General features: G+C 41.0%; 2 protein-coding genes across 8 annotated transcripts; one reads left to right on the plus strand and one right to left on the minus strand.

Annotated features, from left to right (window-relative positions):
• Positions 1–103: 103 nt before the first annotated feature.
• Positions 104–1,850, plus strand: LOC21388538 (LIM domain-containing protein WLIM1). The gene is made up of 5 exons (XM_010092716.2): positions 104–302; positions 775–871; positions 970–1,013; positions 1,175–1,258; positions 1,539–1,850. Exons 1-5 carry the CDS (start codon positions 165–167, stop codon positions 1,764–1,766), a joined length of 591 nt encoding a protein of 196 aa, XP_010091018.1. The 5' UTR covers positions 104–164; the 3' UTR covers positions 1,767–1,850.
• Positions 1,783–24,126, minus strand: LOC21388539 (TATA element modulatory factor). Of its 7 annotated transcripts, none has more exons than XR_002901692.1 (20): positions 23,892–24,126; positions 23,650–23,712; positions 23,430–23,523; positions 7,546–7,654; positions 7,430–7,468; positions 7,150–7,233; positions 6,968–7,029; positions 6,621–6,723; positions 6,284–6,424; positions 5,863–5,931; positions 5,720–5,776; positions 5,351–5,623; positions 5,089–5,166; positions 4,805–4,915; positions 3,940–4,010; positions 3,314–3,487; positions 3,050–3,143; positions 2,268–2,712; positions 2,017–2,084; positions 1,783–1,829 (listed from the first exon to the last, which is right to left on the minus strand). XR_002901692.1 is itself a non-coding variant. In XM_024162095.1 (18 exons), exons 2-18 carry the CDS (start codon positions 23,708–23,710, stop codon positions 2,383–2,385), a joined length of 1,905 nt encoding a protein of 634 aa, XP_024017863.1. In that variant the 5' UTR covers positions 23,711–23,712; positions 23,892–24,126; the 3' UTR covers positions 2,095–2,382. The 7 variants fall into 7 exon arrangements, 5 of the variants coding, with proteins under 5 accessions (XP_024017863.1, XP_024017862.1, XP_024017861.1 ...); XR_002901691.1 differs by lacking the exon at positions 1,783–1,829 and adding an exon at positions 1,838–1,881; XM_024162095.1 differs by lacking the exons at positions 1,783–1,829; positions 2,017–2,084 and having other exon boundaries at positions 2,095–2,712; positions 6,666–6,723.
• Positions 24,127–25,309: the final 1,183 nt, after the last annotated feature.

Below are 25,309 nucleotides of genomic sequence, written 5' to 3' on the forward strand. Positions count from 1 at the left end.
TCGTTTTTTTTTTTTCCTCTCTCTAGTTGCAAATAAAAAGGCTGGATATATCATAACCAGGAAAATGGAGATATGGAATAATAATAGTAAAGGAAGAGGATCAGTGGCAAAATTATAAGGGTGCTCGGGCCTTGCCTTGGGGTTGGATCATAGCAAAGGAAGGCATGGCGAGTTTCGCCGGAACGACTCAGAAATGCACGGCATGCAACAAGACGGTGTACCTGGTCGATAAGTTGACTGCTGATACTAGAGCCTACCACAAGGCCTGCTTCCGATGCCATCACTGCAGGAACACCCTCAAGGTACGTAACCACTAACATCAATTAATAGAGACGGAGTAAGAAAAATAAGTGAGAAGGGGCGGCCATATAACTTCATATTTTGAAAAGAGGGGCTGACATATGATTTCTACATATCCAAAGGGACAAAATTACAAATTATAGCAGAATAAACATATAAAAGAAAAAGAAAAAAAAAATCAGGTCCTTATATATGGAAATTGTTCTCTTTGCATGGATCATGCATGCATACACTTTGTAGCGTATAATATATACCATCTTCATTTCCATTAATAAATTTTAACTAGCTAGAGGAATTATCATTCACTAGTATGCTTGAGGAAGATACGTATACAAGGCAAGACGAAAAGAATAATATGCGGCTGGAAGAGAACCATAAGGCAAAGGAAAAAAAATCGTAAAAAACTCCGGTAATTTGAGTTCAAGTTTTGGATTAGGCAATTGAAAGAAGGTTTTTGGTTTTACTTATTTGCAGCTTAGCAGCTATTGTTCGTTTGAGGGAGTTCTATACTGCAGACCTCACTATGATCAACTCTTCAAGCGAACTGGCAGCCTGGAGAAGAGCTTTGAAGGTACTATAAATCAATAAAAATATAATTAAGAAATCAATATCACACTATATACCATTTTACCAAACCCATAATTCTTCTTTCAACTCTCTGTAAATCAGGGACTCCCAAAATTTCGAAACCAGAAAAACCAACAACCAGTGAGGTAATAATTAATCCCTCAACTTTTTTTAGTTTTTCACCATATAATTTACGTGAGATAATTACAATTTGTAGCTTCTCACTTTAATGTACAGTACTTAAACACAATATTTCTGAGTGCCACTAACAATCTTTAAACTGATAAATTGGATTTGAATTTTGCAGAATGCAAAGATAGTCTCGAGTTTGTTTGGTGGCACCAGAGATAAATGTGTTGGGTGTAACAAGACTGTATATCCTATTGAGAAGGTAATTTTTGGCATCTTCAATTTATTAGACTAAACATGACCATTGTTTTTACGCCATGTAAATTGAATATCTTTGTTTTTAAACGTAGAAAATTCTCCATTCTTCCAACATTACCGTCTAATTTTAACCAAGCCAAGGTTGATAGTGATATCTGCAGGACCTTAGAAACTAGGACATATACATACATATATATATATATATATATATGAAACATAACCGAACTTGCGGGGTAATTATGTAAATAAATATTATGATACAAAATATATTGATGTTTGCAAAGGTGACGGTTAATGGAACTCCATACCACAAAAGCTGCTTCAAATGCACTCATGGAGGCTGCACCATAAGCCCATCCAACTATATTGCACATGAGGGAAAGCTTTACTGCAAGCACCATCATATTCAGCTCTTCAAGGAGAAGGGGAATTACAGCCAGCTAGAGGGCATCGGTGAAAATAATTCCATGACTGAGAAAGTCCCTGCTGTGGAAACTGTCGCTGAATCATAGTCAGATTCTTGCTCCTTGTGTAATCTCCATTTCAAACATTGCTCGAGTGGTCCTCTTTTTCAACTGTGTATTGTGGGTTTGTTGAAGCATATGATTATTATAAATCTAGGTTTTTCTGTGGAGTTATACAATTAATCATTTAGGTTTCATTTGAACATGAAGTTTAAACATAAATTCAAAATTTTTGTGAGAAAAAACATTCAGACAAAAAGGTCTACACTGTAGTTTAAATTTATGAAACAAATGGTACCTTAGTCAACTTCACTTTTCCTCTTTTGGTTTTTATTCTTTCGATCCCGCTTAAGGCAGCAAAACTTTCTGAAAAGCCAATATGACTGTACATTATAAGAGTAACAGAGAAATACAAAACCATGCACGTTTACAATATAAACTGAACTCATCCACTCTTTTGAAACACGTATATAATATATTACAAGCAAGTATAAAAAGTAAATGATGTTTGTCTCAAGCGTACAAACTTTCATGTTCGATTCTCCTTACGCGGCTTTCATTTTCATGTCCAGAGTAAATTTTCCTTCTATCCACGTCCAAACTCTTTCCAGATCACAATCACACGAATATGTTGATCATCACAACCATCGCCACTGGAAACACATTACAAAGATCCATTAGCATCTTCGTCTGGAACTGCAGCACTTTTAGTCGTGTAATCCTTCAATATCTGCGCTGCAAGTATCAAGAGCTCGACCATCTCAACTCCTGCAGCAGTAACAAAGTCTTTCTTCTCATTGCTGGAGTTCCCAGAGACACCACTGGCCTCGTTTCCCAAATTACCACCATCCAGCCCAAACTCGGCAGCAGCAGACCAGCTAATAGGTAGGGAGCTTCCAAGAGCAGTCTTCACGAGTTTTGCACCGCTAACAATCTCGTTGAGATGTTCTGACATTGTAGCAGCTGTACCTTCGAAAGCTGCCAACTCTTTGGCCTGAAATACATGAGCTCAGAAAGAAGAAAAAGATGGGATTGCTATTGTAGAGTATAAAACCAGCATAACATTTCAAAACTAAAACGTCCCAAAGCAAGATTTGATTATTAAACTCTTTGTTTCTTTCCGTTGTAATTGGTATGGTAAACAAAAGGAAGCCATCTTAAGCTTCTAGTGAAAGCGTAGTCTTTCAACTTCGATGTCATCGACAATTTGCACCCTACCATTTCCTTCCCCACCCCAAAAGTTTAAAATACTAATTGTAGTAACATAGAGAGGGAGTTCCATGGTTGGAGAATCAATTTTATAAATCATTTAATGTAGTTAAAGAATTTACCTTTACAAGAGACAGACGAAGCCTGTGGATTGAGGTAATCAGATGCTCCATACTTTCCATGCTCTCCTTAAGAGTTGCGTTTTCAATCTTTAATCTAGTAATCAGTAACGAAAATGAATGATAGTACAAATACAATAGAGTGACTTGGAGAAAGAAAATGCATAGTTCGGCATTCTAGCACCAAAAAGAAGGGCACAGTTTAAGGGCGCTCAGTGATCCAAAAATAAATTTGCAATCGAAGTATACATAAAACTCTTCACAAACCTGGCAAAATCCATATGAACTTCAGCTTCATTTACCCTAAGGTCTAGTGTACCAACCCAGCGTTTCAAATTTGTTTTCTTCAGCAAGTTTGTTAATCTACCACCTTTTTCGGGAGCATCAACTCTCTTATCCCCAACATCAACTTTTTCTTTATCTATGTGACCACCATTTTTCCTGTATAAACACGACAAGTTGTGAGCTCGTGCTACTTTCAATAAGTTGACAAGGAAACTACACCAGAAGGTCTAGAGAATTTTAAGCGGGGGGATAAAAAAAGGCACAGCCAGTCTGCTCCCGCACAGTATAAGAGAGGCTAAGTGATAATATTTACATTTGCCATCCCAGTCCTTGACCCTAGGAAGGGAACTTGGTGTCTTAGGCTTTAACTCATTTTCATGGGATTGTAGGTGAATTTATATGTATCTAATATATGCGTGTTCGTCCCAGAGCCAAAAAGAGAAATAGTCGGAGATGCAACTTCTTACTACTAGTAAAATAGAAGTTGCTTATGTAAACATAAGAAAAAGGGAAAAAAGGGCGGGGGAATATCACAGAAACAGAACCAACAAACAATCAGAAACGGCAGTGTTAACAGTTTAAGTTGAACAAGGAAAAAGAAATCTTACTCTTTAAGCAGTTGATATTCCTGCTTCAATTGTGCCAACTCCATCAGAGCTCTTACCTTTTCATTAGTAACCTGTACCAATAAAAAAAAATTGAATTGTCAATGAATTAATTTAACCATATAGGCAGTGTCTGGATGAAATGGATTACTCAAATATATATGTAAATGAACACGTAAGAATTTGGGCAAACACATAAATTAGACAACTGGTCCAAAGCCATTAACCAATGACATACAATGCAAACTACAAAGTCCTGTCTCAATCAACATAGGAGAATTTGGGCAAATAAAGACATAAATTAGACAACTGGCGCAAAGCCATTTATCAATTATATACGTAAGTAAAAGCACGATATTAGAAAGTTAATATCTTACTTCTTCAGCTTAAAAACTAATAATAAATAAATAAGTGTTGAGGTTATTACAGGTGAAACTAACAAGTATCTTCAAAGAGTTGAGGTTATTACAGGTTAAACTAACAAGTATCTTCACTAATGTCCAAATAAAATACAGACAAGATTACTATTTAAAAAAAAAATCAAAAAATAATGACCTCTTTGCACTTACATTTTAACAATGACATTATTTTTCTGTTTTTTTTTTTTTTTTAATCCTTAGGGTCATTTATCAAGGGATTTAAGTTTATCTCCTTCAGGAAAATAAATGCAAACAAAAAACAAAACAAAAAAACTTTGCTAGTCAGCTACTCAGCTTATATGATCAAACTGTGACCTCCACACGCAACCACATAGTTTTGAAGTCTTTTGAGCAAATACCGTTTTCATAGAACTACAACTGGGAATTTAAGACGCATCATTTTAATTTTAGAGCTAAAATACAAGAAGAAAACACTGAATGGAAACCACCTGAAGTAAGTTTCTTTGAAGCTCCTCTATTTTTCTTTGAAGAGCAGTATTCACATTACTGTCCAGCAAATGTCTTTCTTCTTGCTGTGACAAAAGTAATAACGTCGCAACCTGGAAAAATATTTCCAACAGGTGGTTGATAACAGCGTACGATTACCCCAAATTGGATACATGCATTGCTGTGATAAGAAGAATAATGGAGACAGAATATAGTATCTAGGGTATTTGTGGTCCATACAAAATTGTCTAAATAAAAATTAAGAATCCAAAGACAGAAGAAAAACCTTCTCTTGCAATGCCTGTGCTAGGGCTTTCGAAGCATCATCCTTTCCATCACCCAGACTGTCGGGATTACTCCTCTGCTAAAGGGAAAATTAGTGTTAAAAATTTCATGAGTTCTTCCATAAATATACCTATGACAGTTGATAAATGAACGTATCCGGGTTTGAAATTCTAACAATCCAGCACAAGCAATAGGAATCACATCATGACTATATCAATCCACTTCCATAACCAAAACCACAATTCCAAAGACATGTAAAGTACCTCAGATTCCTTGGATAGTAAATCATGGGGCACGCCGGGAGTTATATGTACATCTCGACATTCATGTTCTTCTTGATTTACTTCTCTCGGAGAAAGCTCCAAAGTTTGTGCTTTGCTAGCACCAAATTCTCTAATCTTCTCATCTATTGCATCAACAGACGATTTGATCAGAGATTTTCCATCATCAAGTAAATTCACAATGTGAACCCTACACTCAGAATAATGATGACGCAGCTCAGCAATCCTGTTTTTGATCATTGCATCTGCATGGATCTGCACCCAATTCGATTGGATTTGAAAATTAGCACGCAAAACAGCAGCGGGGAATTTTTTTTCTCTTTTTTTTTTCTTTGGGATTTAGAAACTCACACTCTTCTGTTCTAATTCGCGAACCCTCCTCTTCAAATGATTTTCAATCTCCAAACCCTGCAAGCCAAAAACAATCAAATTCTAAAAATATAAAAACTACAGAATTCAGTTTTGGGGTAACAAGGACCAGTAAAATAACATACCACCCGTAGCTTATTCTGAAGATTATCTGAAGACTTCTTCGCCATTTCCAACTCTCCTTCCAATGCACTCTGTCTGAAGAAAAGTTAATTGATAGCATTTGGATAAAAAGTGTAAATTCAAAGGCACTAGTGAATATGAGGAATTAAATTCAAAGGCACTATTGATATGTCTTAAGCTAGATTAGAAAAACTCTTTTCCAGCATCCAATTGCTTCTCAACTAACATAAGCCGAAAATGTATATCCAATTTACAGGTTCCAAAATTTCAAGTTGCACATAGCAACTCCAGGTAAATTCTGAAAGCAAGATTAGCCAAGGGGAAAAGATATCAAGTGAAATTGAAAATTGTAATTATAATAATACAAATGGATGATGAATAAAACTATACAGAACATGAAAATTTAGGAATATGAAGACTTACAATATATTTAGCTGTCGTTGTATCATTGAAACTCCACATTTCTGCAGGATCATGCAAAAGGTATACACATTTATTATCCCAACTTGTAACCTCAGATCCCTCTGTAGAATGTTGCCTGATCTGGTAGAACTTGTCAATAATCTGTCATGAAAATATCTCCTTCAGATGGAAAGAAAGGGAAAGCAGAAGGCATACTTCAATTCAACAGACAAGGGAAACTGAAAATTGATTTTTTTAGCATAAAGTTCAACTTGGGCAGAAAAAGCTATATATGTAAACCAATAGCATACTCATTGCTATAGATCAAAGAGAGAGAGCAAGAGATCGAGGCAATCACATTCTTAAAGGTTTTATTCTGCTCCTCCTTCATATCTAAGCTAACCTGCAGTTCATCGGTAAGTTTTTTCTGTGCGGAACAATCTGCTGTGAGCTCTTCTATCCTGTATCATCGATAACAAGCCAGCCTAAATATTAGAACTTTCAGATAAATGACATCTTACAAGTAATGAATAGCTAAGTAGAACCTCTGATATCTTATATTTGTTGAAACAGTTTCCTGATCATATACCGTATGTAGCTACGTGATTTAGCATTATTTTGCTAGCTGCAGTTCTAGACTCACTTTGCTTGTATATATTATAAAAAGATGTTGTATTTGCATACATACATACGTAAGACTAATACCTCCTTTGCAGATCATTGAATTGCTTTGACATCAATTCCTCACTCTCCTTTGCCTTCTCAGCCTATTACAAGCATTAAAATCTTCAAAAAATTGGTGTATTTTTCAGGGGGAAAAATTCTTACAGCGAGAAAATTCTAATGAAGTAATATGAATATCAAGCTTAAAGATAGCCACCATTTACCTCCATTATGGAATTATCCCGTTCGGCAAAAGCAGCAGCTACACAGCCTTGAAAAAACTTAACCTGCTTCTCTGCTTCCAAGTTCTTGAGGACAACGAAATCAGGAAAAAAGAAAATCAAACAACTTAGACCCATGAAACTAACTGCAACATTAAGCAATAATACATTTCAAACCGATTGAGAGCTCAAAGAAGAAGCCTTTCATCACTGTCAAGCCAAACAGAACCAACATTATTGTGTTTTAGAGAGAGAGAGAGAGAGAGAGAGAGAGAGATGATGCCTTTGCAACCTCTGCACTATGAAGATCAGCTAGTTGGCTCTGTAGAAAAGCAAAAGAAACATATAATAAGCTCATTACAAAAGGCTACATTTGGATAATAAATTTTTCTCTATCACCTTGATTCTATAAGCCTCTGATAGCTCCTCTTGAAGATTGAGATTCTCTCTAGTACAAGCAGCAAACTTCTTTTTCATGTTCTCAATCTCCTGTTCCAAGCCAGCGATCCTAATAAACAATTAAAAGCTAATTTGAGGAGAAAAACAATCTGTGCACTGCTATATTCATCAGTCAAAACTTACAACTTTACAGGAAAAACTTTACTTTATATAGCCTAGGAGAATAAGTATTGTTGATGGTTGAATTCCGTCAACAGAAATATGCCGGGTTACCCGCTGGTATCCCGTTGGGTTGCCGGCTGAAAGTTAACTATATATTTAAAATCAGGCTGTGAAGTGTTTGTTGTATTTTTTGGGGCATGAGTGTAACGCTTGAATGAGAGGACACACGAGATTTATAGTGGTTCACTCTGTTAATGAAGAGCTACATCCACTTGTATATGATATATTTCTTTGGACTTTTACAATTTACATGCACGTATATTCTCTCTATGATTCAATACTCGAGAAGTCCATCCCTTTCGTGTATGGGGCTTTGCCCCTTTTATAGCTCAAGCTTTCTTCGTGGGTGGTTTTCCTTCATAGGCAAAAAATACTCGAGTGACCTACCTTTCTAGGTCCAGACCGTAGCCCACTAATCACTTTTTGGACTGTTCACTCAGTCAATTGGTCTTCCATTACGGCTCTGTGGATTCCTGTAATCCTTCACTGCCCACTGTAGGGCGGTTTAGGGGATTGCAATTAATGCCCGTACTACAGACGTCTCTCACCCCTAGACGCAACTTGTGATGTCAGGTTTCGTTCTGAAGAGTATTCCCCTCGTCGTCTGTGTTGCGTAAACCTCATGTCCTTCCTGGCAGTCGACCCTTTCCAGACGGGGATTTTGTTGCCATAAGTTCGACGGCACGACTGGTCGACGCCCTAAGTTGGGCCTTTCTTTGCAGCGTAGAGGGGAAGCGAGTTTTAGGCGTCGAGGATTGTCACTTTTTGAGGGAAAGTAGGGCCACATGTCACGCTGTCGCCGTTCCACATGTCACCCATATTTTCCCACACAACAGCTGCCCCCCAGGTCTAGGGTTTTCTTTAGACAGCCTCGAGCTAGGTTCGGGTGTTTTTCTGTGCCTCGAGTGTGGGAACCTAATTCCGAGCCTTCTTCTGTAATGATAGTCTTGACGTTTTGGCTTTCCTCGAGGAACGTAACCATCGCGTCGGTCATTTCACCAAGCTGACGTAAGGCTTTATTTTGAAAAGGCGAATACGAGCCCTTGGATCGTGCCCCTTCATCTTCCCGCCTTTGCTTGTTGCCGCCAGATCTGGGCAAAATGCCCCTGCCGTTGGATTTTATGAACTTTATCTAACAGTCAAGGGTCGATGGCTCGTTTTTCTTTAAATACTCCTCGAACCGAAGCCATTTTTTCCAAAACTTCTTGAACTGCAGTTACTCTGCCTGAGTTCTTTCTTGTAGATTCCGACTTGCATCCCCTGCTCTTCTTGGCACCTCGTGAAGCTATCTCGGTACCCTGACTTTGCCCAGATTCCGATTCACCGGTAAGCTTGACGATTGCTCGTTCATATTGTTTAATAACTTTACTGGCTTTCCTATTGAACCATACGCATGTTAATATGTGAAATGTAGAGGATAGAGACTTTATCATATGCTTTGTTTGACCCACGTAGGATAATTTTCTAATTTCTGGCTGGTTGTGGTCTCTGACTCCTAGGTTCTAATGATCCTCGGTTGTTCATAAACACTCGTCATTACCATTTTTATATGAATGGTCGACGTTATGTTAAGAGGTGCCAGTGGTAATTGAGCAATCGTCGCTTTAGAATGGTCGTCATTTACTCCTCCCTCTCGACTTAGGATTTTAACTTAGCTCATTGTCTTTTTTACCACCAGAACAATGGCCTCAAACCCCACCTGTCGAGAGGACCCGTTCGTTGTACGACCAAACTCCCCTTCCGTGGTGGAGATTTCGTGGTCATCTTCCTCATCAGACGGCAACTCAATATTGAGTGAAATAGAAGAATATATGGGCAGACCAAGCGAGGGTTTTGGCGACGAGTTTGACAGCGTCGACCGTATGATGGAAGAAGAAGTTAATAAGATTCCTTTCACGGGAGGCAGCGTATGTGGGGTCGCCGCTTCAATGGTGGATGCCCCCTTGGCTGCTACGAGCGGAGACCCAGACATGCCATTTTTTACGGCCGATGTCGTGGCGTCGAGGGTCCGAAATAAAGACATGGCTCGGGCTGTTAAAGAAGGTTGGATCGACGGGAGGTGGTTTGAGTACCTCCTCCCGGATGTACATTTTAAGACCGGCATGCCTATCGGGTATCTCCCCGTGTATACTCGGGCTGTTACGGCGGGGATGACCTTACCCGTTCATCCCTTCGTTAAAGACTACTGTCATTTTTATGGTATCTCTCATGCCCAATTGGCGCTGAATTTTTAGTATTGTTTTGCCGGCGCCTGGGTTTTTTGGAGCCAGCGGTTTGATATGGACTTACCGCTCGATGAATTTATGTTTATGTACAGATTATGCCACGTCGCCAAATACGAGGGGTGGCATTTTTTGAGTGGGCATGGGCGATCCAAACCTAGGTTTCGTACAGTGATACGAGGTATTCCCTCGTCGTCACATGGGTGGAAACCCATGTTTTTCATGATACGGGGGCTTTTAATTTTCACCCTGACGACCGTATGCCCCGCCGAAGGAAGGTGCAAACGTCGTTTGGGAATATGGGTGAGAATTTGACACTTCGTTTCTATCCCTTTCCTTCTCTTCTCTTTTTTTTTTTTTTTTTTTTTTTTTGCTGACAGTTCTTTTACCCTACAGTCAGCCACGATCGGCCGAAGCTCACTGGGAACAGATTGGCGAGGGTTGAAAAGGCATTTTTGTACTCGGAGAAGGCTCGCCATATCGACACCCTCTTGACCGAGTCCAACCTTAGAGAGGCAGGGTTGATTCTTGACCTTCCAGACCTTTTTGATCTTCCCACCGTCCGTGAATATTTTCATCTAAGCGACGAAGGTAAACTCTTGGGCTCGACGCTTCCCTTAATCTTGTTTGGCATAACTGTATATTGACTACATTCTGACCAGTCATTTGTACAGAAATGGCTTTTTTGAGGATTCAGCTCCCCAGGCAACCAGCAGCCTCAGCCCGGCCCGCAGTCTCAATCCAAAGGAAAAGAGAAAGCCAGCACCTTTTTCCCGGCGCCGAAGAGAAGGAAAACTGCGGAGGTTCCTTCGGGGTTAGGGGTGGAAGCTCCTGCGCCCAAAAAGGGGCGCAAAGAGAAGGTGCCGGTGACCGAGACTTGGACGCCGGCAGTTCCAACCCCCGACGTTGCTGGTATTCCTTCGGCGCCTAGGGAACGCGTGGTTATGCCGGGAGAAAAAATCATGGATTTCAACTTCCAAGTCTCGGATATTTCTGACACCGAGATTGGGGCCATGCTGAAGCTTCCTCCCCGTTTCTCCCTCGTCTTGCAGCCCTTGTACGAATCATTCCTTGAGCCGCACTGGATCTCCGCCGCTTAGTCTTCTCTGGTGGATCGTTAGCACAAGTAGATTTCCTTCCAGGTTCATGTAAGTTTCGATCGTGCTTTTTTCATTTTTAGATTCGTCCTTCGCATCTTTATTTTCCGACTCCCAATTTCTCAGAGCCTAGTCCTTGCCATTCTCAATCTTATTGATCTAGTCAAGGTTGAGGAACGTGGTAAGGAGATGGACAGCCTGGAAGTCAAGCTTACATCTCTTCTCGACGCTGCCAAGGAAAAGTGCTCGTCTGCCGTCGAAGAGAGGGACGTGGCCGTGGCCAAGCTGGCGAGTTTGGAAGGGGAACTGGCCAAGCTAACAAGTTTTGAAAATGAGTCGGCCAGTTTGAAGGCTGCGGTTGAAGATCTTACAAAACGGGCGGAAGCTTCTGAGAAGAAATCGGCCGAAGCTACTGAGGCCGTGAAGAAGTGCTTTGCCAAGGGAAAAGCTGAAGGGAAGAAGGAAGCTGAAGCCGAGGCCTCAACAATGCTCGACGCCAAGTGCGTCGAGATTATTGAGGAGTTCAAGGCTTCCCCAGAGCTCATCGACATTCGCACCAAGGACTTTCAGTCTGCTGGATAGCAAATTGTCGATCTAATCAAACAAGAGCATCATGAGTGGGATTTGAGCTTCCTTTATATTCCTCCTCCTCCTGCTAATGACGGCATTTCTTCTCCACCTGGAAATGGTGATGACTCGGTGGCTGGCGATGATGCTTAGGGTTTTTTTTTCTTTTTTGTAATCCTATATGTTTATACATTTATATAATATTGGAATTTCCTTTCATTTTATTCGTTTTTGAAGATAGATTTTATAATCGTTCGTCGCTTTCCTCACCCCTTGGGGTCATCATATTAGGAAATTTCGTAAAATTTTCTAAGTGTTCGCCTCTACTCCTTAGAGGAGACGACGTTAACTTTTACCCCTTGGGGTCGTCGTTTTTAGAAAATTTCGTAAAATTTTATAAGTGTTTGCCTCTCCTTCTTGAAGGAGACGACGTTAACTTTTACCCTTTGGGGTCGTCGTTTTTTGAAAATTTTGTAAAATTTTCTAAGTGTTCGCCTCTCCTCATTGGAGGAGACGACGTTAACTTTTACCCCTTGGGGTCATTGTTTTTAGAAAATTTCGTAAAATTTTATAAGTGTTCGCCTCTCCTCCTTGAAGGAGACGACGTTAACTTTTACCCCTTGGGGTCATCGTTTTTAGAAAATTTCATAAAATTTTCTAAGTGTTCGCCTCTCCTCCTTGGAGGAGACGACGTTTAACTTTTACCCCTTAGGGTCGTCGTCTTCTAGTGATCCGTAGATCTCCTACTGCCCCACATGTCTGTTTAATATACCTTGATTTTTTAAGCAGACATGTTATTAAGGGATAAATTCCTTTCTTATTTTTGAACAATATTTCTACAAACTCATCAATTTATATAAATTGCCCAAAAAATATAATTAAGATGCGTAAGAATTACATACACTATTGGTAGTACAGCCTTAACTGTTCTGCATTCCATTGATGTTGAATTCGTTTGTCGACGAGGCTTTCCAAAATGTAAGTGCCAGGACGCAACACTTCTCTTATCCGGTAGGGTCCTTCCCAAGTTGGGCCTAGAAGACCAGTATTTTTGAGTTTCGTACTCTGCGTCACCCTTTTCAATACTAAGTCTCTTAAGACGAACCTTCTTTGTTTAACTTTCTTGTTGTAATACCGTGCTACCCTTTGCTGATAGGCGGCGAGGCGTAGTTGGGAGTCGAGTCTTTTTTCTTCTAACAGGTCGAGTTCTCCATTCATGACTTCTGCATTACCGTCGTCGCTGTAGGCAACAGTTCTTAGAGTCGGCGTCTTAATTTCGACGGAGAGTACCGCCTCGACGGCATATGCCATGGAGAAGTGTGTTTCACCCGTGGTGGTTCAGTTTGTCGTTCTATATGCCCACAGGGCCTTTGGAAGTTCTTCTGCCCGTCTCCCCTTTAAAGTCGTCGAGCCTCTTCTTTAAGGTATACTTCAATATTTTGTTGACAGCTTCGACTTGACCATTGGACTGTGGATGTATTGACGCCGAGAAGTCCTTTCGAATGCCTAAGCTGTCGCAGAACCTGCGTGTTGAGGTATTATCGAATTGTCTTCCATTATCAGATACTATTGAGTGTGGGACCCCGAATCTCCATACGATGTTGTTTCACATGAAGTTGGTGCAAGCTGCTTCTATGGTCGTAGTTAGAGCTTTTGCCTATGTCCATTTAGTGTAGTAGTCTACTGCGACGATGGCGAGCTTAAAGCCTTCCGGAGCGAGGTGTAAGGGCCCGATCAGGTCGACTCTCCATTTGGCAAAGGGCCATGGACTGAGAATGGGTTAGGTTTTCTGAGGGTGCTCTAGGGATTGTGGCATATCTTTAGCATTTATCGCAACGTCGAGCGTATTGGAACGCATCTTTTTTAAGCGTAGGCCAATAGTACCCCTGCCTCAGAACCTTAAGAGCTAAAGACTGCCCCACAGTATGATTACTACATACTACTTCATAGATTTTCCGGAGGACCTTCTGGGCTTCGCTATTGTTTAGGCACCGCTGCAAAGGCGTGGAATAGCCTCGTCGATAAAGCAAACCGTCGTACAATAGGTACCTGGTGGCTCTATACCTGATTCATCTAGCCTCGTCTTTATCACTCGGTAGCTTTGCATTCGTTAGATATTGGATAAGTGGCGTCATCCAACTCTCGTTTGTCTGGATGGTCAATGCCTTAATTTTTTCCTCAATGGTCGGCCACTCCAGTTCTTCGATAGAAACGATCCCTAGTATGTCAAAATCCCTTGATGATGCTAGCTTTACCAAGGCGTCAGCATTGGTATTCTCAGCTCGTGGTATTTGAAGTATTTCATAGCTTTTGAACTTGATGAGCTCTTCCTTCACCTTTCTCAAGTACGCACCCATTTTTTCGCCGCGCGCTTGGTATTCCTCATTTACTTGTCCAACGACCAGTTGAGAGTCACTGAAGATGCTGAGCCTCTCGACTTTCAAGTGATTCACCAATCGTAGCCCTGCAATCAGCGCCTTGTACTCGGCTTCATTATTCGGCGCATTGAATTTAAATCGTACCGCCGAAGTAATCTTGTGGCCTTCCGGGCTGATCAACAAGACGCCGGCGGGAGTCGGTCTATGAGAGAACTCGGCCAGAAAATCAGCCAGTGCCTGCCCCTTGATTGGTACTCTCAGTACATACTTGATGTCGAACTCGCTTAACTCCACCGACCATTTGAGAAGTCGACCAGAAGTTTCATGCTTTTGCAACGCCTGTCTTAACGGGTGGTTTGTAAGAATCCGTATTGTGTGGGATTGAAAGTAATGTCGAAGCTTCCTTGAGGCTACCATCAGGGCGAGGGCCAGTTGTTCCATTTCAGTGTACCTTGACTCGGCGTCGATGAGTCTTTTGCTTACATAGTAGACCGGCAGCTGGACCCTTTCTTCCTCTCTTATTAGCACGGAGCTCACGGCGTATTGTGACACGGAGAGGTATAGGCTCAGCTCCTCGTCAGTGATGGGTTTTAACAGGATCGGTGGCCTGCCTAGGTGCTCGTTTAATTTTTGGAAGGCCTCTTCACAGTGTGGTATCTACTCAAAATGCTTACTTCTTTTTAAAGCATCGAATAAAGGAACGCACTTATTTGTTGCCTTTGATATGAATCTGTTCAGAGCGGCGACACACCCTGTCAACCTTTGCACTTCTTTTGGTTTGATTGGAGACCTCATATCCTGCAAGGCTTTTATCTTTTCAGGATTCGCCTCTATCTCCCGGTTACTGACCATGAAACCAAGAAATTTTCCTGATCCAATTCCAAAGGCGCACTTTAGGAGATTTAGTTTCATGTGGTATCTTCTCAACACGCCAAACATTTCCCCTAAATTGTCGATGTGCTGGGTGGCCCTGGCACTTTTTACAAGCATATCGTCGACGTAAACTTCAATTGATTTGCCGAGCAGTTGAGCAAACATTTTATTCATGAGCCTTTGGTATGTAGCCCCTGCATTTTTCAAGCCAAAAAGCATTACCTTGTAGCAGTAGAGGCCTCTATCGGTTATGAAGGATGTGTGCTACTCGTCGGTCGGATGCATGGGGATCTAGTTGTATTCGGAATAGGCATCCATAAAACTCAACATCTCATGCCCTGCAGTGGCGTCGACCATTTGGTCTATTCGAGCGAGCGGGAAACCATCATTTGGACAAACTTTGTTGAGGTCACTAAAGTCGACGCATATTCGCCATGTCCCGTTAGGTTTGACCACCAAAACGGGGTTCGAGACCTATCGAGGGTAATGGGCCTCTCTAATGAAACCGTTGTTGATTAACTCATCGACTTCCTCTTTCAACGCCTCGTACCTCTCCGAGTTCATCAGTCGGCGCTTCTAGCGTTTGGGGGATATGAGGGGTCAATATTCAGATAATGACATATGACTTCTGAATCGATCCCTTTCATATCCGCATGATTCCAAGCGAAGACATTCAGGTTCTTCTTGAGGAAGCTATCGACTTCCACCCTAAGTGATGGCGTTAAGTCAGAACCTACTTTCAGCACTCTGGTTGGCTCATCCTTGTCGACTCAGATCTCCACCAACTGCTCGATGCGTTGAGACCATGCGACCTCCTCTTGGACCCTGGGGTCTATGTCCTTAATGGCGCCTTGATATACCACTTTGGACTCCTGTCTCCCTGGCTGGTCATATCCGCGCAAGGCATCAGAATACGCAACCCTAGCCTCGTACTGGTTGCTCTTTATTTCACCTACACCGTTTGGGGTAGGAAATTTGACCTTCTGGTGGTAGATGGAGGTTATTGCCCTCAGCGCCTGAAGGGTTGGCCTCCCAATGACGGCGTTATATTGGGAGTCTCCCTTTATTACTACAAAATTAGCCATTATAGTGGCTTGTCGAGGTTTCTCCCCGGCGGTTATAGGCAGCCGAATTGTCCTCTGAGGGATGACAGAGTCCCCAGTGAAACCGTACAACGGCCTGGAGGTTTTTTCCTATTGCTCCTTTGGGATCCCCATTTTTTCTAAGCAGTCGGAGTATAAGAGGTCTACCGAGCTCCCATTGTCTACCAGGATTCGGCATACGGTGTGATTTCCGATTATAGCTTCTACCACCAAGGCGTCGTTATGGGGGAAGTGAACCCCGTTGGTGTCGTCCTCATTAAACGCTACGTCAGTGCTGCCGAACCTCGTTGCTTTCGTGGCGGAGACACTCCAGAACCTTTCCTGGTACACCCCTTTGGCTTCGTGGTCATAGTCTTTTTGAGATCTACTCGAGTCTCCTCCAATGTATGGACCGCCGAGGACAGTCCGTATGACGCCGACGGGTTCTCGGTCCTCTGGTCGTTGATTTTCCTCTCGGCGTCGACCGTCATTCTGGCCGTCGTGACCCTCGTTTCTCGGTCTTCGCTCGGCCTTGAACTCCTGCAGCCTTCCCTCACGGATTACTCTTTCGATCTCATCTTTAAGATCGGCGCAATCATTGGTGTGGTGGCCGACGTCGCCGTGGAACCTGCAATATTTTTTCTGGTTCCTTCGGCTGGGTCTGACCTCATCGGCTCTGGGCGGCGCAGCAAGTTCCCGCGACCTACATGATTAAATACTTCTTCGACTCCTACTATTAATTCATAGTATGAATCGTACATTTGAAACGGCCGAGGCTTGCGGTTCTCTTCTTGCCTCGGCTTTTTAGCTTCTTGAGTGTTCGGCGCCGAGACAGGCTGCTTGTTCCCGCTTTCCCCGACTCGTCGTTTCTTTCCATCCTGCTTTCCTGCCGTCGACCCTTACTCAGTCCCTTTGTTTTTGTTGGACCTGTGCTCGGGGTCATTTGCATCTGCTTCCTCGGCGTTGATGTACCATTGCACTCGTGCAAGGAATTCTTTGTAACTTGACGGGGGCTTCCGGTTCAGCTCTCTCTTGAAGGGGGTGATTTTCTTCGTGCTGGATAACGCCCCCATCAAGGCCTCTCTGTCGGTTATATCCGTTGTCGCGGCGACAGCTTCCCCATACCTTGCGAGCCACTCTTTTAATGACTCGTTTGGCTTCTGGTATATCGTTATCAAATTCTGCTTTGGAGGAACACATTTTTTCACTCCCATAAACTAGAGAGAAAATGCTTCATTCAATGCATCCCAGCTTGAGATGGAGTTTGGCTTTAGCGTTCGAAACCATCTCCGGACAGAGTCCGTTAGATGGTTTCGGAAGGCTCGGCACATGATCTCCTCGGCATATAAATGCAAGGGCATGTGCCCCGTGTACATTTCTAGGTGATCGTCAGGATCCCCTCTGCCGTCATACGGTGGGATTGACGATGACCTGTATTTATCGGGGAGAGGTGGCGCCATAATTTCTGCTGTAAACGAGTGGCCGTGCGTCCGACTAGGCGCGATGTCGACGTCCACTACCTCGGCCACTCGCCCTATATTTTCTTTAGGCCGGCGACATCGCCCGTGAGCTTTTGCTCTAGGCTGGCCATACGCTCCATAATGGCTAGTGTCTCCTTCGCAGAGATTGCAACTGAACCGGCTCCTCTCGACGCTTCTACCCTTTGTGCATTGGGTACGCCTCTTGCTCGTCCACCCACTTGCACAGACCCTGCATCTCCTGGAAGATTTCTACTTGGGTTCTGAGATGGCGCTTTGGGGTTTCCCAGGCCTCTGGCTATTTGGTTCTTAGGAGCCCGGAGTCCGGCGGCCCTTAGACAACTGTTGGCGGATTGTGAGGGCCGAGGCCTGGGATCACCTCTAAGATTTTCACTGTCCCCGATTCCTTCTGGGATATCTTGGCGGTCACTGGGGTTATGGTTTCCACGGCAACTTCTAGCGGTCTCGGGGCGTCTTGCGGAGACAGCATCGAGTTTCTTCCATCCAAGCGCTCAACTATAGTCATCAGTTCCCGTACCAGGTCGGTCAGAGTAGTGAGCTGGGCCTGCATCTGCACAGGGTTTGGTCGAGGCACGTCTGGGGGTGGGACTCCATTTCTAACCGGAGGTGGGTCCTCTTCCATCCCTTCGTTTGCCGGATGTGTGGCAGTTTCTTACATCTGGCTGCCTTGGTTGATGGCCTCAATTCTTCTTCTTGGAGGCATGTCAACAAACGTATGAACCAGAGATTCTGGGTTCGATCCCCAACGGAGTTGCCAATTGTTGATGGCTGAATTCCGTCAACAGAAATACGCCAGGTTACCCGCTAGTATCCCGTTGGGTTGCCGGCTGGAACTTAACTATATATTTAAAATCAGGCTGTGAAGTGTTTGTTGTATTTTTTGAGGCGTGAGTGTAACGCTCGAATGAGATGACACACGAGATTTATAGTGGTTCACTCTGTTAATGAAGAGCTACATCCACTTGTGCATGATATATTTCTTTGGACTTTTACAATTTACATGCACGTATATTCTCTCTATGATTCAATACTCGAGAAGTCCATCCCTTTCATGTATGGGGCTTTGCCCCTTTTATAGCTCAAGCTTTCTTCGTGGGTGGTTTTCCTTCGTAGGCAAAAAGTACTCGAGTGGCCTACCTTTTTAAGTCCAGACCGTAGCCCACTAATCACTTTTTGAACTGTTCACTCAGCCAATTGGTCTTTCATTACGGCTCTGTGGATTCCTGTAATCCTTCACTGCCCACTGTAGGGCGGTTTAGGGGATTACAATTAATGCCCGTACTGCAAATGTCTCTCACCCCTAGACGCAACTTGTGATGTCAGGCTTCGTTCTGAAGAGTATTTCCCTCGTCTTCTGTGCTATGTAGACCTCATGTCCTTCCTGGCAGTCGACCCTTTCCAGATGGGGATTTTGTTGCCATAAGTTCGACGACACGACTGGTCGACGCCTTAAGTTGGGCCTTTCTTTGCAGCATAGAGGGGAAGCGAGCTTTAAGCGTCGAGGGTTGTCACTTTTTGACGGAAAGTAGGGCCACATGTCACACTGTCGCCGTTCTACATGTCACCCATATTTTTCCACACAACAAGTATAACTAACCATCTAACTTCCTAAAAACAAGGAGATAAAAAGGCTAACAAATACACTAGCATAACAACCCTAAAATCCCGGATAATCCAACCATATCTGCTAACACTCCCCCTCAAGCTCGGCAGTACAGATTGTACATCCCGAGCTTGTCCACTAGCTTTTCGAACAATGGTCTTCCAAGACCTTTGGTTAGAAGATCAGCTACTTGCTCCGATGTTGGAACATATGTGACACATATTGTTCCATCTTCAATCTTTTCCTTAATGAAGTGCCGATCCACTTCCACATGCTTGGTTTTGTCATGATGAACTGGGTTATGAGAGATGTTAATTGCGGCCTTATTATCGCAGTAGAGCTTCAAAGGAACTTGTACTTCCATTTTTAGTTCTCCCAGTAACTTCCTTAGCCACAAGAGCTCACATACACCATGTGCAAGTGAGCGTAATTCTGCTTCAGCACTACTTCGAGCCACGACTGTTTGCTTCTTACTTCTCCAAGTCACTAGATTTCCCCAAACTAGAGAGCAGTAGCCTGATGTAGATCGTCTATGACTTATGGAACCAGTCCAATCTGCATCCGTGCAGGCCTCAATGCTTTTTGATTCACTCTTCTTGAAGAATAATCCTCTTCTTGGAGTACCTTTTAGATACCTTAGGATCCTAAATACTGCTTTCATGTGTTCCTCGGTAGGAGCATGCATAAATTGACTAATGCAGCTCACAGCAAATCCAATGTCCGGTCGAGTATGAGAAAGGTAAATTAATCTACCAACTAACCTCTGAAATCTCCCCCTGTCCATAGGACTACTTGAAGTTTCTGTTCCTAGTTTCTTGCTAGGATCCATTGGAGTATCTAACGGCTTACATCCTAGTATTCCCGTCTCGTTCAATAAGTCGATTACATATTTCCTTTGTGAAACAGAGATTCCAGATTTGTTTCTGGCAATTTCCATGCCCAAAAAATACCTCAAAGTTCCCAGATCCTTCGTCTCAAATTCCGAGGACAGTCCTTTCTTCAGCCTCATAATCTCTTCTTCGTCATTACCAATAAGAACAATATCATCAACATAAACAATGAGGATTGTGACTTTCTTACGTCTATGTTTATAAAACAGCGTGTGATCTGCTTGAGTTTTGAAAGAAACCTTGTTTCTGGATTGTCTTAGTGAAGCGATCAAACCATGCTTTAGGCGACTATTTCAAACCATACAATGATTTCTTAAGTCTGCATACCTTTCCTCTCTTGCTGTCTCCATCAAACCTAGGTGGTAGTTCCATGAACACTTCTTCTTGTAGTTCACCATTCAGAAATGCATTTTTAACATCGAGTTGATGAAGTGGCCAGTCCAAGTTAGCCGCCAAAGAGAACAAAACACGTATGGTATTGATTTTTGTCACAGGAGCAAATGTTTCTTAGTAATCAATACCATATGTTTGAGTGTATCCTTTGGCTACTAACCTCGCTTTATGTCGTTCAATCGATCCACCGGCGTTATACTTGATTGTAAAGACCCATTTACAACCAACAGGTACTTTATCTTTTGGCCTGTCCACAATCTCCCATGTGTGATTCTTTTCCAAGGCGTGAACTTCTTCCATAATAGCCTTCCTCCATTCCTCCTTTCCCATTGCCTCTTCAACATTTTTTGGAGTTTCACCCTCAGACAGATTAGCCACAAGAGCCTTGAGTGAAGTTGACAAATGATCATACTCCACAAAATTTGAGATTGGGTGGTTTGTGCAAGCTCTTGTTCCCTTCCTCATAGCCACAGGGATGTCAAGATCATGGCTAATTTTTTTTTAGCCTGATTCGGAGATAGAGTCTTGGCAGTGAGAAAGTCCAGGATTTTTTACCCCCTTTTTCCGTGAGTAAGTCAAGTTAAACGGCTATAGACCACTATGTTTCTGGTCTGCCCGTTTTTCTTCCTGAATTATTGGCCGACTATTTTGATTTTTCTGAGCATCTAGATTTTTTGTTGAGGTCCAGATTTGCGGCTGACTTTGGAATGGGGCTTCGGCTGGATTTGAGGAATTTGGATTTTGAATGGAAGTTGGGGTTTATTTGCTGATCTTTAGCTGGAGTAGGGTCCAGGGTTGGTTGGGAATTTGAATTTATGGCTGAAGTAGGGTCCACGGTTGGCTGGAGCAGGGGATTTGAATTTGAATTTAGAAAAGGCTGAGATGGAGGGTTCCAGAAATATTCCCAGAGGTCAAAAGGTGTCCCCGGATTTTGTGAAACAATTTCCATAAAATTCTCTTCACTCAAATTCTCCCCCTGAAGAGAATTCCCCTGAAAGAACGGCTGGGTTTCAAAAAAAGTAACATCTGCAGATGTGAAATATCTCTTTTTTTCAAAGGAGTAACACCGATAGCCTTTTTGGGTGGCAAAATATCCAAGGAAGAGGCATTTATGTGCCCTTGGATCAAGTTTTGTACAGTTCTGATTAGGAATGTGAACAAAAGCTTTACAGCCAAATATCTTGGGCTCTAAGCTTGAAAACAACCTAGCAATAGGAAAAGATTTTTGAAGGAAATCTAATGGTGTTTGGTATTCTAGAACCCTAGTTGGCAAACGATTAATGAGATAACATGCAGTAAGAATAGCATCTCCCCAGAACCTTTTTTGAACACATGTTGTAAATAATAGAGACCTAGCCACTTCTAACAAATGGCGATTCTTTCGTTCGGCGATCCCGTTTTGTTTAGGTGTATCGACACAAGAGCTTTGATGAATAATTCCATGTTTCAATAAAAAATTACCAAGAATTGAGTTAAAATATTCGGTACCATTATCGGTCCGAAGCATCTTAATTCTTTCATTAAACTGAGTTTGAATCATGGAATAAAAATTTTTAAAAATTTGCTCCCCTCTACTAGCTCGATTCTTGAGTCGATTAGGAACCCAGTTGGCTAGTTTACCATGAATCTCCCAGCAAGTTTCCTTGGTGTGGTAAGGCTTTTGACAATGATCGCACCAGGCCTGCCCCTTTTTGGCGGATGAGCGAATATTTCCTCATTTGTTTGGTGTCTGTGCAACTAATAGAGGTTTCAATCGTCATGATCGCCGTCTCTCTGAGCATTACTCTCCGGCGACATTCTTCACGCCGAACTTCAGAAAAAACTTCATCAATGGATGGCAGTGATCGCATTCCAAGAACACGGCCTCTCACTTCATCAAGTTCTTTATTAAGACCTGCCAAAAACTCATAGACACGATCTTTGTCCTGGATTTTCTTAAACATAACAGCATCTTCAGGATCCCTCCATTGACAAGTATTGAACAAATCAAGTTCCTGCCACAATTTCTTCAAGGAATTGAAGTATTGAGTTACTTCAAGATCTCCTTGTTTGAGATTTCTGGCTTTGTTGCGAAGTTCAAACAACTGAGATGAATACTCGAGGTCAGAATAGGCTAAATTCACAGCCTCCCATATCTCCTTCGCTGTGGGATAAAACAGAAATGTGTCCCCTATGCTGTCTTCCATGGAATGGATTAGCCAGGCCATGACCATCGAGTTTTGAGTGTCCTAAGTGGAGTATGCCGGATCAGTGGAGTTCAGTTTGGGAATTGTTCCATCCAAATACCCGATTTTGCCTTTGCCTCTAATCACCATCTGTGTTGATCGGGACCATTGTAGAAAATTCTTCCCGTTCAGTTTGTGAGTTGTGATTTGCAAAGACATAGAGGAGTTTTCAATGACAGCAGTGGAAATGATTGTGGAGACAGTTTGCGAGGTACCCGAGGTAACCTCAGTTCTACCCGCTCCGCTCATTCCTGTTGTTTAGTTTTTCTCAACTCACATGTAACCTTTAATTCTCTGATACCATAAAAGCTAATTTGAGGAGAAAAACAATCTGTGCACTGCTATATTCATCAGTCAAAACTTACAACTTTACAGGAAAAACTTTACTTTATATAGCCTAGGAGAATAAGTATAACTAACCATCTAACTTCCTAAAAATAAGGAGATAAAAAGGCTAACAAATACACTAGCATAACAACCCTAAAATCCCAGATAATCCAACCATATCTGCTAAACAACAATCAATTTTAATTCAAATCATATTCAATACTCTCAATTACATGCTACACACACATATATATGTTTTAATAATTACTCTAACACTTACCATTAATGGTATCATTATTTTAGCCGTAAGATATTGATCTAATAGTTGTAATAAATTTGATAATGGCCAGAAAAATTCATGACAATTAATCATAGTAGATTCTTATGACATCACGTCATCAAATTTCTATATTTGATGGTACCTATAGATGAAAACAAAACTTGCCTATATACGTATGTATAAGCGTCTGAATTTTGAGAAAGAGAGAAGAATAATATAAAAAAACCTTTGAAAATGCATTTTAGTGGCTACACCCAAGTAGCTGGGTCCAGCTTGTTGCATACAAAGTTGTTCAATATCTTTGTGCAATTCATCGCGCTCTGCAAATCACAATTTTGCACTACATAATTTATGTAATGTACTTAAAAACATCACCCTTATATGAAAAACTTTAAGTGCTCCACCAACTCCCAAAAAAAAAAAAATCATAGAAGCATATTACATACCTTGTTCCAACTGTCGGATGCGAGCAATCAAAGATTCGTTGCTGTTTAAGCTTTCATCCATGTCTGAAGAATTCAAAAATTCCTTTCAAGAATAGTCACAAAAAAAAAATTCCAGTGAAAGCTTTTTTTTTTTTTCTCATGCCACAAGTATTGGGTTTTTCTTTTTTCAATTTTAATTCATAAGTAGAGCTAAAAGGAAAGAGGAAAATGAGAGAAATGAATTGGAAATAATACTGTTTTACCTGGAAGTTGCGCGAAGATCGCTACTTACGGCCAGAAGCCGATAATGGTTTCTTGTGAGGTAGTCCTTAGGACAGCGATTTCTCTTTCTTTCCTTTTTCTTTTTTTCTTTTTTATTGATTTATTAAAAAAAAATTCTTTAGTCCGATTCGGATTTTCTCGCAAGGACCGGGCACATCAACCTGACAGAGATTGAATTAGAGCGCTCTTATTTTTTTCTCTTTCTTTTTTTTTTCTCCTTCGTATAGATTTAGAATTAATCAAACGCTCTGAAAAATACTGTTATATTATATAAAAAATTAAAAAATTTTATAGTATAGAATTAATTTATATATAAATATAAATTTCTTACAATGTATTATAATTTTTATTTCTTTTTTTCTTTTGTTTTTTTGAACTATAAAATATAAATTAAAAAAAAATTAATAATAATTAAAGAAGTTAAAAATATTTAATTATATGTAGTGTAGATCAATATATTTAGAAGTAGTTATATTATTTGATTCTTGGACGTTTTTAGGTGGGTCTGTTATTTTTAGTTTAGAATTGAATTGATTAAAAAGTGTTAAGATATGTATTCAAAATTTTAAATGTTGATATTTATTGATAATTGATATAAATTAATAAGTATGTCTTACCTTGTGATCAATCTTTTTGAATCTGGTGTTTTTAGATATATTATTGTGGCAAGTGATATTTGTAGTAGTGGTATTGAAAGATGGATATCTTCAAATATTTTTGAAACAACTGTAGTTATTTGTGCTCCCTTTTATTGAAAATAAACTTGCAAGATTTTCATTTGTCCTTTTAACTGAGCAATGATTGGTGGAATTACAAATGGATCAGTAAAACCTTCATCAATTGTTAATGTTCATCGATTGCTAATGTAGAGCATGGTTTTTTGATCAATTCTTGCCCTGCTCTTCCAACCACTGAAGTAATTTCTAGTTTAATTTATTTAAAAAAGTGCGACTTTATTTTATTTTAGTGTATTTTTATTTAATTTTATTTTTTATTCAAATTATTTATACTATTATCATTTGAGAGGCTTTAAAAAATTACCACAAAATGATATTGAAATGGATAAAATCGGACTACAAATCAACACCTTTTTTCAATGTTTTTTTTTCTTTTTTAGTTTTTGTTTAGTTTTAGTCTCAAACGTGTGCTACGCACACATAATTAATTTAAAATAACGACTAACACAAATTGTTTAAAAAAAGAAGTAAAAAAGATGACATAAAAGAAATGAAAATAATATAGGAAGAAAATCTTAAGCAAAGAGAGAGGAAAATAATCTAACTTATTTCATTGTGTTTTAAATTAATTCTATTTTTTTGTTTATTTTTATTTAATTTGGTGTTATTTGATTTTAATTTAGCGTATTTTTATTTAATTTTAGTGTATTATTTATGATATT

The sequence above is a fragment of the Morus notabilis genome, unplaced genomic scaffold (genome assembly GCF_000414095.1).
Source record: "Morus notabilis unplaced genomic scaffold, ASM41409v2 Scaffold722, whole genome shotgun sequence".
NCBI lineage: Eukaryota > Viridiplantae > Streptophyta > Magnoliopsida > Rosales > Moraceae > Morus > Morus notabilis.